This window comes from Patagioenas fasciata, chromosome Z, assembly GCF_037038585.1.
Source record: "Patagioenas fasciata isolate bPatFas1 chromosome Z, bPatFas1.hap1, whole genome shotgun sequence".
NCBI lineage: Eukaryota > Metazoa > Chordata > Aves > Columbiformes > Columbidae > Patagioenas > Patagioenas fasciata.
In genome coordinates, this window is record NC_092560.1 from 71476677 (window position 1) to 71490297 (window position 13621).

Below are 13621 nucleotides of genomic sequence, written 5' to 3' on the forward strand. Positions count from 1 at the left end.
TTGAGATTTTCAGATGTAATCTATGCCCATTGAACAGTTATGAAATGACAGTTCAGATCAAAGAGAGAGGGTTGTACCAGTAAACACAAAAAACTTTCTCATCTGTTGTACAGGACAGTGCTGAGGTGACCATTGCTCACCATTGGAGCTTGGTAAAGGTGATGTTGCATAACTGTAAAGCATTTTCACCAGGATTTTTACTATCCCACTTGGCTTTAAGAGTATTGTTTCCACATGTATTTCTTATAAAACTGAATCTGTTACATCTTTCCTGTCTCCAAAAACTGGGGATTTCTTATTCACATCTCTCTCTTGCTTAAGGCCAATTTGACAGCTCAGGCTCTTGGAAGTGGCTTTATTCTTCCTTTACAGAAGGGGTTCAGTTAGGTACCAGCAAAGGGCTCTGCCGTGTCCATCACTTTAGACAGCTGCTTCTCACGTGGTTTGGCACAAGCCTTCAATAGCATGTTGTTGTCCATAATTAAAATCTTTGAAGTCTCTATTTGTGTTACATGAAGCATCTTCCAGAATGCATTTTACAGATGCGTAAAGGTTTTAATGAATTGGGTTGTAATTTCAGAGTTCACTGTAGAAAACAGATGTATGTGCTTTCGACCTGTCCTGTATTTTTCTTCATTCCCCAGAATTCAAATATGCATGATCGTTTGTATATGAAAAGCAGAGGGACCAAGATCTCATATTCCAATTGTGTTTGCCTTGTTTGTATATCCTCACTGCAAAGACAAGCACTTGTCAATATGTGTAGCCCTTCATGAAAGCTGAACATGCAAGCAAGGGTGGTGTGGACTTAAGACACACTTAACACAAGCTGTGACCTGTTTCATATGCATTTTTAAATAACCCCATCCAAAGCCAGCAATAACACATTTTTTTATATGTATACGCCATACAGTGTACCATTCAACGCCTCATAATGCTCAGTACGAATTTTCTGTGTTTAAGAAGTGGGGGTAGATGGAGTTATGAGATCTGCTCAGCTACTTCTGAAAATCCCCATTCCCTTTTGGGACGGGACAGGTCAGACAGTGTACTGTTGCAGAGAGGCCTTTGGCTGTAGCTGAGGGTCCTACAGCCTGGTGAAATGTTTTTTGACTTTGCTAGCTGAATCTTGGCCAATCTGACCGTGGTAGTCCTTAGTGCATATAGCAGTGGTGATACGGAGCTTCCTTTTTTCTGCTGTTATAAACAACACTGAAAGCCTGGGCATTCTTGCCTCCCACTGGAAAGTTTCCTCCTTGACAGCTAGAAACAACCAGTGTGACTGCTGCCTTCCACTGCAAACATGTTAACGTTAAGTCCTTGCAGTTCCTTTAGCTCTAGAAGCCAAATGGGCTAATTCCCAAAAGAAGCTCAACTGATAAGAGCTCTGTTTTTCTAGTTGCATCTGATTTTCCTGTAACTTTTAAGCTGGAGTGCTGAATTTAGCAGGAAACAGCCCCTATCTATCCCCTTGTATCCCTTTGCTGGATCAGGCAAATAGGGTGCCTGGCTATCAGGTGATGTTATTTTGTATCAAATGATAGCATGCAAATTCATGTAGCACCCAAATGGAGACAGGAAAAAATGCCGCACCTTGAAAAGATATCTCTGAATAATGTCTTAAACCAGAAGGTCAAACCCAGGGAATTTTTCAGAAGGCTTCTTCCTTTCACCAGGCATATTTGTTTCAGGTCATAAGGTAATAAGATACTGAAGTACCCTGCAACAACATCCATGTTTTAGAGAGTCAGGCTTCCTCCAGTCTGTGGCCTTTTATATCTTCCTTTTCCTCGTTTTCTTAGCAATGGGAGCTCTTCAGCTCCTTTCACTTGCAGTGAAGAGATATTTATCATTGATGGCTGTGCTCCTCTGGTCTTTAAAAATGTGCTGCACTATCCCATAGCAAAATAAAATTCACACTACTCATGATTTTAATGTATGTACTGATAGGATGCTACTGGTGGTCTGGCTCAGACAGCTGGTACTTATCTCTAGCTGTAGAGACAGCTGCACATTTAATCCTGGGGCATACAGTGATCTCGGTGAGTTGCACATGTTCTTTTCACAGTGGAGGTTTTGGACTGTGCTGCCTTTAGCAGCATGTTGTTCTCTCAGTATTTTCCTGTTGTAGTGAGGGATAGTGGAGCACGGATCTTACCATATCCTTAAAAGAAAGGGCTGCTCTGGTACAGAAGACATCTAATTTTTTTCTTCAGCAGTGTTAGCCTGAAGCAAGTGTTAGAACATACAGGACAGAGGCAGAGTTTGTCCAGTGCCAATCAGTGTAACCCTCTGTCCTGAAGGAAATGCACTGATTGACTTCCATGCAAAATCTTATCCACCCAGGTTTTGCTGTCTTCTGGAAAGAGAGATGTTCTTCAGTATAAGAAGTGTATTGTTCATTAGGATATACATACTGTAACTGAACACTGGACATGTTTAATGATTCTTTAGTTTATTGCTGAGACATCTGATGAGAGCCACGTGTGCTGTCTTTGACTGCTGACATTTTATGTTTGTGTTTGTCAAGTAACACTTACTTAGTTTACATTATTTGCAGTGGGAAGAGGAGAGAAATCTTGGAGCATCGCTATTGCTTACGGGTTTAAAGCAAACAAGCACTTTGGGTTTTAGCTCCCAGCTCTATGGCTATGCATTCCTTGGTAAGTTTTACTTCCTAACAGTCATCTTTTCCATTTCATCTTCAGTGGCTGAATTAAATTGGCATCTTTATTTCGATAAAATGTAATTAGGGAGAAGACTAAGGTTAAAAAAAGGCAGAAATAGTGGAATAATTTCAGAGTTAAGACTGAATCTGTTTAGTAGTGCTGGAGGATAATACTGATTTGAATTGTATGCACTCTATCAGACAGATTCAGAACCTGCTTCAGGGCCCCTTGCAGGATTAGGTTGGCAGCTGAAACATAAGATGTTCTTGCAGAACCAGTAGGGTTGGTTTGTTTATGGACCAACAAATTTTCAAAAATAAAAAGTACAGAGTTCCATAAAACAAATTCAAGTTTATGGGCAATGGACTCTGTTTCTTAGAGTTTGTGAGCTTTTTAAAACAATTTTTAAAACTGCCAGAAGTTTGCAGATCACAGCCTGCAAAAAACTATGTTTAGAACATTTGCTGCTCACTGTAAAGTTATTGTTTCTGTTGTGAACAGCAGATAGCATTGTTTTTATCCTACATCTGTTAAGGAGTCTTTGCTTCTAATAATATGCTGTATTATTAAACTACAGTTAGATCAGAGTACATCTGGAATTGAATGGAAGAGGAATGAGGAAGAAGAATAAGTAATTCTTGAATTTCCTCTAACATTTATAGGACTAAAGTGCAAATAATTTTTGTCCTTCTCTGCAAAATGATTATTTACCTGAAAGCAATAAATTAATTTACAATTTATGATTATGCAGTTGTTCCATTGCGGCATTATATTTTATTCTGTAATTTATTGAGGGTAAGAAACAGTGGACTTGTTCGTAAAATGTGGCCTCGAAATACAACATGTGCTGGCAGAGCTAGGATGCAGATTCTGATTTATCATGACCATTAGACAAAAAAAAATAGTTTTCAGTCAAAAAGAGGGATAAATGGGAAAATTTGAAAGCAGAGTTTTCCATAGAGCTATAGTTTGTTATCCAGTGGAGATACTGATGCAAACAGGAACTTTGCTGTCCGGTTGGCATTCAGTTTGGGGATGGGTTTTGTGCCATATAGTTTGGTTGAGTAGTGGCTATATTTCAGAAATGCACTTCACTGTTGTCTGTGAGCAGTAATGCTTGTTCCATGACATTGACATTCAGTAGATCAAAAGCTATTTACTGTTATGTCACATATTCCACAGTCTTGCCAACACTAATGGAACCGACCTCTGAGAGAGTGAAAGATGACTGTGGGCACAGAGTGGCCTCAAGCACCTCAGCTATTTTAATTCAGCTACAGTCTATGAGCTTTGTCTGAGCACTTATTACCTTGCTTTTCCTAAACTTTTCCATATGAAGAAGGGCAAGGTGCATTTGGTAGTTTTGTGTCGTTATAGCCAGAGTGCAAATTAGATTGGGCACTTGGATACGACCCTCATCAACTACCCTGAAGTGGTGTTATTTTTTACATTGTCAGTGACAAAACAGAAACGTTAGAGCAACAGTCACTGTAAATTAGTACTCACCAACTGCAGTGTGATGTACATTTCCTCTATTATGTAGGAATTTCGTGTTCTCTAGCAGTTACTGTCAGAGGAAAAGCCAATTGGCAATGATGCTGCACATCACAGGTCCTGCTGAAGTCAGTGAAGACCTTCTTGCACAGAGTGTTCTGAATTGAGAACTCAAGTTTCATTTTGGCAGATCTCCTCTATTTCCTCTTGGGAAACTCCAGGACAAATAGGGCTAATAAGGTGTATAGTTAGCCAGAGCAGATGCTGTAAGTACCATACAGTCTGACCATGACACATATGTGAGTAGAGCCTGAAAGCCACAGAGGTGAGTCCAGAGCCTCAGATTTAGTGCACACATGCTGCATAGTTGGTCCCCGAAGGCTAAGGAACCATTTGTCAGATGTCTTCTGACATCCTGCTCAGAGCTGCTGTTAGAACTGCCAGACAACCAGAAAACCTGACCACATCTCCTCTTTCCCATCTGGACAAAATTTGTAGAGAGGCGGGGAAAGAGAGGAAATGGGGATGAACCAGGAACAAACATATAATAGCCATGAAGTTGGGCAAAAAGAAGGAACCTTAACAAAATAAGATAATCACAATTCTGTCAGAGCAGCTTTGTATAAGAGCATGTTGTTTTTACCACAGAAGCCCAGACACTTGCTCTCACTTCTGAAAAACAGAGCTAACCCATATGGATTCCATTAGGACTCAAATGTTGAAGTATTAAACCTAAATTATTTTTTTATCACAGGGAAAGTGGAGGTGAATGAAGGACTAAGAGCTGTATACAATCTAATGCCACTGATGTGGACACCTGGTTACTTGAATAGAGCCTTGCAAGTGATGGAGAATGTGGCTTCGTTGTCAGGGGACAGCAAAATCTGCAAAGAAGCTGTAAGTATGAAAGCTATAACGTGCTGAACAGAGGGAATTATATACAAACCAACCTCCAGTAAAACCTGTGAATTCTGTGCGTTGTTACTGACAAGATACCAGACCTTTACAGGCCCAGCAATACTTCAGAGGTCTGGAAGACAGCAGAGAAAGAAATATTTACAACAGAACCACTGCTTCAGTTGATGAGCCAGTGAGGATGTCTACTGGCTTGTCCTTGGGAATACGTGTCTGCTATTGCCACAAACCATCTAAGTATGTTTCCTGAGCCTTTCCCTCCCTGTAGAGACACCTGGGTCTGTATCAGAGCAAACATATAGCTATAGGGATGGGAAGATACCATTGTTTCCCAAGCTTTTGAACTCCCGTAGAAACATATTTCATAGCAGTGAGTATGAAATGTCACATCTTGTTCCTCTCCTGACTAATTCCATGTATTTTGTGCCTTCTGAGATGATACTGCTCTGAGTGATACTGGTCCAAAACCAGTACAGAATGATTTCTAGAAGGGTTGTAGTCCTTCAGTTGGGACAGATGGATAGATTCAGTCCATTTACCAGGTCAGCACTAAGGGACTTAGGCTTTAGGAGTGCTTCACGCTGATCCCGGAATCAGCCGGCTTAGGAGAAGTAATGTAGGAAAGCACCACCACGTGGTCTGGAGCACTGAGGTCTCATCTCCCCTTCTTGGTACTCTTTCCTGACACTATTAGACTTGCAATGTCTGCATTTCCCTTGACCTTGCCTGGGCACTACTTAGCAGGTTTTCCTATTGCTCCAAACTCAGAAGCAACTCTGTGTAATACTGGACAGTGCGAGGAAGGATCACATCTGAACTTCCACCAAAAAGTTACCTCTGTGGTTGTGTGGTATTGGAGATTTCATCCTTACTCCAAGTCTGAGGAATAGCCTAATACACTTGTGAATTTTCTCTGCTTAGAAACCCTAGAAAAATTAAGGAACTTCACAGCTTGTTCTGGGTTGTGGATGAACACCTTATTGTTAGAACAAGGCTGCATCTATGTCTGTGGAAGGTCCCATCCTTCTGTGTACTGATACTGTAATAGTAAACAGTGGTAATACCTAGCAATATTCCTTTGCAGAAACACTTTTTACTTTGTTCAGTGAACAAACAAAGCTGTAGGGTTTAATCACATCTGGCCTTTAAGAACTTGCAAAAGAACTTACAAAATAAGGTTGTTGCTGATCACGTGCTGTTGCTGCAAGTGTCTCTGCACAAATCCAGTACTAGAGTCCAAAAATCAATGACTGTGAGCGCCGCACAGAAACTTCCCTGAAATGATACTGGGCCTCATTTGGATTTTAGGTAGCAGTATATTAACAATAGTGCAAGTTACCTATGTTTTGCCAACCTGAGGACCAAGAGCAGACCTGGATATTTTGCTGTTATCAAAATAATTTTTCTGTGACCCCAATGCAGAGAGGAAAACAAAAACACATGTTGGTCCATATCCTTATCTGATATAAAGTAATTACAGTGTATTGATTGGCATAATCTCATCTTCTCTACCTAAACGCTCATTAAGATTTTACTATTAAAATCCATAAAGGGTGTTTTTAATTACTGTCTCCAGATAAAATGCAGTATTCCTAAGGGTGAAGGACTGAAAGTATTGACCATGTCAATATTGAGGTCAGTCAGCTTCCACTAAATTCCCCAGCAGATAGGATGAAAAGAACCTCAGGTGCCATAAACCCCTTTTTCCTGTAGTACCCTGGGCCCCTCTCAGGCAAGACTGGATTGATCACTGTGCAGTTCTTGGAAATCCATATCATAGCACTGAGAAGTATGGGCCATGTTATAAATCATTATTCTTGTATGCCTGCACAATCGCAGAGTTACCTGAGAAAGACACAGCCCTGGTTTTGCAAATTAGGTTGTTTTGTAAAATGTAAAAGTATCTTCTGTCTGAGTAAATTTCATTATCTAGAAGGGAAGTTTTCAAATTAACTTTTTAAACTGTGCAGTTGTATAAACATTTTCAAGTGATTTGGCCAGTTATCTGTCACTTTTCCTTCAGACTTCAAGCTTCCATCCACTTCTGAATAGTAGGGTGTTCTTTTCTCTCTGCCATTACTATCATAATAAAATAATAGAAATGTTGTTTTAGTATTGTGCTATTTTGTTTAACTCTGAATAAGCAAGACAAATTTGGGGTTTTTTTGATTGAGAAACTCAAAATGAGTGTATGCATTTCCAAGCATATAGTTATGAATTCATTGCTTTCTTCATCCTCTATCAATATTGCTAGTTTAAAGATTGCATTTCAGTGTCAAGAATGCTATTTCAAATAAGGCTAATTTTTATTATTTAGTATTATATACTTATGCTAGGAAAATGAAACCATAAGTATCAATATCCCTGTTGCTTGGAGAAAGTGTCACAGATTGAAAGTTTACACAGAGTTATTTCATCCTACTGATAAACATTCAGAATTAGGATTCTTGGAAGGATAACAGCTCTTTGGATTTGTAAAAACTGAGCTTCAAAATGCAGGCAACCTCCATCCAATAATTCTAGTTACAGAGATCCTGTTATTCCCAAAACAGTAGCAGCATCCATATAACAATTCCATATTTTCTATCAGTAATGCACATGGAAATAATTTACCAAGTCCCTTAGTGAAGCTAATGCATTCTTTTGATACAACTGCAATTAGACTAGGAGAAGGTGGTTCTCTCCCATGTTGAAAGACAAAAGCATGAAGACAACGCGCGTGTCCCAGACGTTAAAAATATACCAGTATATTATATGCCTACATTTCCATTTTTACTGTGAAATTATCAAAATAATTATAGGAACGAGTGCTCTAGTTAGTGAATAGGTTGATTTCCCTGCTTATTTTCACCAAAGAGGTATTGTTTGTCTGTTAGAGTTATATAGTTCAGACATTCCATAGCAGTATCTTACTTACATGTATATGTGTTTGTATATCATGCTAGTGCTGGTATCACTGTGGCTACCATTTAACGTTAGGAATTATGGCCAGATATCAGGCCAAGAGGAGACATTAATCTAATGCCTGACGCGTCTGCAAATATCAGTCAGCATCTGAGTCATGGGGAGTTTTACTGTTGACAGGGGGTGGAAGAGTTGTTTTGGTGCTGGGATTTAATGTCCAATGTCAAAGGTTCCAAGATAGAACAAAATTTTTCCAAGAGTAAGTCCCATTTCTTTATAGAATTTGTTTTTCTTTTTATCAGAAACAGAAGTCATCTCAAAATACATGGTAACTCATGAAGTTGTTTGTAAATGTGACAGTTGTGTTACTTAGATTGTATTTCCAAACTAGTTATGCTAACAATGACAAATGTAATTGTCCAGATTGATGCTCTGGAGACCGTTTTGCAGTCTGTCCTTGAAGCAAAACCTGGTTCAGAATCGACTGAAGAAGTCAAGGAATCAGAGCAGAAGTCACAGTGTGCAGAATCAGAAATAACAGAGCAGTCTAAAGCACCCGAGTACTACAGCCGATTCAAGGTAAGAGATTTGCATTTATCTAACTATTCTAAGCAGTAGTATATCTCCATAATATATACTAGAAAATATATAAGCTGTCTCATAATGGCTAGTAGACTGACATCGCTTCAGTGCACAAGGAGTCCTACCTGGCATTTTTGAAACTGATGTCACCTTACATTTTAACTTCTTCAAACAGGACGCAGTAGCCTACAAAGACATAAATGCTCAAGGCCACTTGTCTTTTGTCTGTCTGCTTTGATTTTATCTTCACTTTTCATACATCAAGATGATAAATCCAAATCGTGTTCACAAAAGTGGTATGTCGTTAGAGATCCATTATCTGACCTTGTGTGGGCTCTTGCTTGTTAAAATAAATTTTACTGGGCATGACACCATCCTGAATTTATTGTCCATTTGTGTATTTTATGATTAAGTAGGAATGTTGCATCCTGTAATTTCAGTCTGGGGAATAAAGGCTATGTCGCCTCCCTTTTATCTTTAGGTCGTCACACTGATAATGTGAAACACAAATATTTTGTTCATTAGGGCATAGCTACTGTATATAATGGGTGCATTTTATTTTATCATCTCATAGCTATGTAACAATCTCATTTTATTTTATCATCTCTGGTTTGTACTGTGGTAAAGATCAAATACCTCAAGTTGAAACTAACTGGCTTATAGTTCCAGGAGCAGTACTCTTTCCATAGCCCATCAGTTTCAATTTTTGCTGTCACGACCTTGGGCAGTTGTCATAGATACAGACAGTTGTTCTTAAGAAATTTCAAAAGTTAAAAGACAAGTAGCCTATGGTTTCACCTCACAAACACACAGTTTTCCCTTCTGTTATTTTTAGTTATATAAATTATTTGCCACTAATCTTGAGATATTAAACTTGTTTTGTAGGCACTTAGAACTTTTTAATTAAAGTGTTTGGGAAGCAGTGGGTGCACAGCATGTGCTAATTAATGCCTGGATGAATTACAGTGAGTTAGGTAAACACAAGTGCCCTTTGAAGGAGGCAGTGAGACATTTTTATGAGTCGCTCATTGTCTATCTGTTGTCTAGCATTGAAGAAAATAATGCAGAGTGCTCAAAACAAGGCCTAAATGTCAAAACTGAGGACAGACTGGTGCCCAGAGAGTACTTTTCTCCTCACCTCAACCTTTCCACAAGTTCCATAATTAGCCCCAGTTTAGGCATTGCCTGGTGTGGTAGTGAGTACCCTGATACGAGCTGACAAACCACAGTCCCAATGTTTAGCTCTGCATAAGGAAAGACATAGCCCTCATGTGAGCTCTAGGCACCCAACAGTAATTTATATATAGATAAGCCATAAATTCTTGTTGCCTGGATTAGAAAAGGAGCCCTCAAGTCAGAATGGCATTTCAGCTAAACCTGAAAGAGCTCACCAACTCTTCTCAAATCCATTAGGCCAGCAGCAGCCCCTCTTCCCAATTGAACCCCTGGACACCTATGGGCCTAGTTCGCAGAGTGGAGAAGTTCCATACAGGTCTGAGGGAAGGTGGCAGCTCTGAAGCAACCCGGTGATGTTGGCATTCACAGCCACTGTCTCAGCACAGGTCATCTGCCACTCATGTGATGTAACCCCAACACCGAATTTGCGCTTCCATTGCTGAAACGACTTCTGTCATACTTTATCCACCCCTGCATGCCCTAGTCTTTCTTCTTGAGCTCAAAACCAATTTCTTCTGTCCTTTCACAAGTCATACACCTGGGTATGGAAGAAAAAGTGTATTTGCCCCAGACATGCAGTTCTGTCCAGAACTGTACATTGTTCTGCATGGCTTTTATACACATACCTGGATTCCATGTCTCATACCAACCTTCAGAACAGCCATTTGTGGAAGTACCTGAAAAAGCCGTGGCAGCCTAACAGATATGATGTGTTAGAGACAGCATGTCCTTCACTTCCACTAAAACAAACAGGACTTCAGGGCATTTGGCTCTTTCTAGATAAACCCTTTCGAGCTGTAATTTAGACTCTCCGTCTGACACTGTCATTCATGTTCTAATTACCTCTTTTCAGATCCCATATATTGAGGCTCACTACTCATTAGTGTTCCTCAGGCAATTCCTTCCATCTGTGTCAATGATCAGTGGGCAAGCATTTCATCACATAAATTCTGGGCACACCCTCTCTAAAAGCAGTGTTCCTGCTCCAAGTGTCTGCATGCAGAGCCTTAGAGACTGCTTCTAAAAATCAATGATTTAGCTACTTGAAAATGGGCCCTTTTGGTACCTGCAGGACATAAAGCCTGCTGCTTTCCTGAATTAGTTTCACTAAGGTATCATAGCAGAGCAGGGAAGATTACAGTTCCGTGGTACCAGTAATGGGTTAGGAGAGCGATCCTACTAGTAGCTAGTTTGTTGCCTCTCTCTAGTTCAGTTTCATACTGCTTAGGTTCAGCGCATGAACCCTGTTTTCAGCAGGATTTGGTAGTGATTAGTAGGGAGAATCTGAATGATCTAAACCAGTTATGTTTAAACTGAATCTGTAAACATGAGTATAGTTACCAGGTTGCTTCCCCAGACCCAAGCTTTTGTGTTTCTCGCTGATGGACTGTATGCTTACTGACATTTGAAACAAAATAGAGATGAATACGCCTAAATATTACTGAGTTCGGTTTCAGTCCATTAGCTTCAAAGCTACTGTTTTTGTTTTCTTTCTTTATCATAAAATCAAAGAGCAGACAGACCCAAATACCCAAGCCCCTCAGACCTGCATGCCTGGCATTTTCAAGAGTCTTTAATTTGCTATCTGTCCATTTCAAACCTTCCAGGATCTGGCAAAACACAGCAAAGTTTTGTTGGCTGAGGCAGGGAGGAGAGGAGAGGCCTCAGGGAGAATGTGGTAGTGTCCTGCATGAGAGCAAAGCAGAGCCTCGGGACAGGACCTGAGGGGCAGTGCCTTTGCAGGTTGTTGCCAGCATGGGCTGGGTAAGAGGAACACTGTGGGCCAGCAGCACGGCCTGTAAGCTTCCAGTGATAACTGGGAGTGGAAGTCTGGATATCTGCCTGGCCCCAGCATTGCCATTTTGTTTGGAGGTGAATGATCCTCACATCTTCTTTCCGTCATCCTGCAATGCAAAACAAAGGGCTTTATTCAAAGGGCCGTGGAAAGGAGCATGCGTGTACCTTTCTTTAGGACACATACTTTATTTAAATAATTGTTGCAAGTGCTGGGCTCTATAAAATATTTTATATAAAAAAACAATCAGGAAAATGTGTTACCATCTAATGAGTGAGCAAAGGGTAAAGAATCTGCAAGTGCCATGTCATCTTTCTCCCCCAGGAACATCCTTCCTGGTTGTGTATCTGCACATTTAAGGCAGTTAATCAGATTGTTAGTGAGTCATCAAGCTAGATTCCAGAAAGCCAGAAATAGTATCACTGGATGATTCATCATCTTAAGTGAATTAATATTTTTATGCTACATGAAATCTAGGTAAGTAAAGATCAAGACATAAATACTGCACATTTTCTTACTGAAGCTTTTACTTTCAGTGTGGAATATTACTGAAAAAATACAGCTTGCTTTAGCACTGCTGTACAGTCTGTGTAGGCGTAGTCAGCCCTCAGATCACGGTGACTGTCTGGAAGAAAAATCATGGGAGTTATTTAGTATGCCATTAGCAAGAGAGCATTTAAAGTGATGTGCGTCTGTTGAGAGGGCTGATAATATGGCAGTGTGTGGCAAATTGTTCAGTCATTTTTGAGGTAAGAAACAGAACTAAGGTGGTTAGATTACACTGATTCGTCAGCTGATCTTTGTTAATACCAGATAGCTGAACTTGGAAAAATAAAGATAATTTAAATGCCCCATGAAAATGAAACTTCATTATTTTAGTTTTATTGCTCAAAAAAATTTCCTAGAGGTTAGCATTTTGAGAAATGATACCAGCTACCACAGTCAAAACATTTAGCTAGGATAAAATAGTTACCTGGCCTGTACAGCCCAGTTAATAGTTAGATTCAAACATCTATGTATTGGTTGTTATAGGGAGGTATTTTGTGGCTGATTATTTTGTGACTGACTGGCTCTCTCCTTCTCACTCCCCACCAAATCCCTTTTTATGACAGGAGCTGTACTCTAAGCTGCATTCTCTTGGCAAGGTTGAATCTGAAAGCCTGTTAACCCTGACCACCCAGCTTGTCAAGGAAAAGCTGCCAGCATGTGAAGTGGAAGACATCGCAAAACATGAACAGAAGCTAAAGGAGTGGGAGCAAGAACAAGCACTTCTCATTGAAAGAGAGAGAGAGATGAGAGAAAAGGCTAAGCAGGAGATGGAAGCTAGGAAACTAGCTACAGCATCTGCCTAGTACTGGAACTCAAAGACCGCCACAGTGGTCTGTATTTGTCTGTCAGGGAGCTGAAGTCCTCACCGTTATTAACATTTTACTTCAATCCTGCCACAAGTGCGAGTCTATGTGACTGCTGTATGCAAATTAAACTGTTCCTATTTTGCCTGTTTCTTGAAGTAAAGCATGTAGTTTAGAAAACATCACCCTATGTACGCTATATTTCCCTCCTACCATCAGCCGGGTGGGGGGTGGGATGGAGAAAACACAAAGAAACAAAGGCATAAGAAGTAGCTTGCCCGTGATGAAAGGTGTAGAGGGTGGAAGAAACAAAAGCAGAGTGAAGAATTTCAAACACAAGTTGTTTCAGTAGGGGTTTCTCACAGGAAAGAAACGCTTGGCTGCTCTGAACCTCAGACACTAAGAGGATTAGCATATATTGATTGCTTTTATGCCTAGTCCATTTGGAAAATTCAGGCTACTATAGATGGAGTTTGAAACCTAAATTTAGACTGCTTTTAAAACTACTTTCAGAGTTTCAACCTAGTGAGTTAGCACTTGCACTCAGATGTGCCTTCCCTGTAAGGAAGTTAGATATTCCTGACTTGGCTGGTGCTGCTCTGCTGCAAGTTTAAGGTCAGTAGACAGACATGCACAATCACTTCAGCAAACATCAAGGAGCCTTATACTGCAGCACTATTCCCTTTTGTATTCAGGGCACCATTTCATGGGGGTTTTGACCTAATTCCCTCCTT

General features: G+C 40.2%; 1 protein-coding gene across 2 annotated transcripts in view; it reads left to right on the forward strand.

Moving 5' to 3' along the window:
• MRPS27 (mitochondrial ribosomal protein S27) overlaps positions 1–13069 on the forward strand; it is a 46569-nt gene extending 33500 nt beyond the window's left edge. For both annotated transcript variants that reach the window (XM_065860850.2, XM_071802646.1), the window contains 4 exons: positions 2561–2663; positions 4918–5060; positions 8406–8561; positions 12648–13069. In XM_065860850.2, coding sequence (XP_065716922.1) covers positions 2561–2663; positions 4918–5060; positions 8406–8561; positions 12648–12887 — 642 coding nt within the window. In that variant the 3' untranslated portion in view covers positions 12888–13069. The remainder of the gene's footprint in view (positions 1–2560; positions 2664–4917; positions 5061–8405; positions 8562–12647) is intronic.
• The last annotated feature ends 552 nt before the right edge of the window (positions 13070–13621 follow it).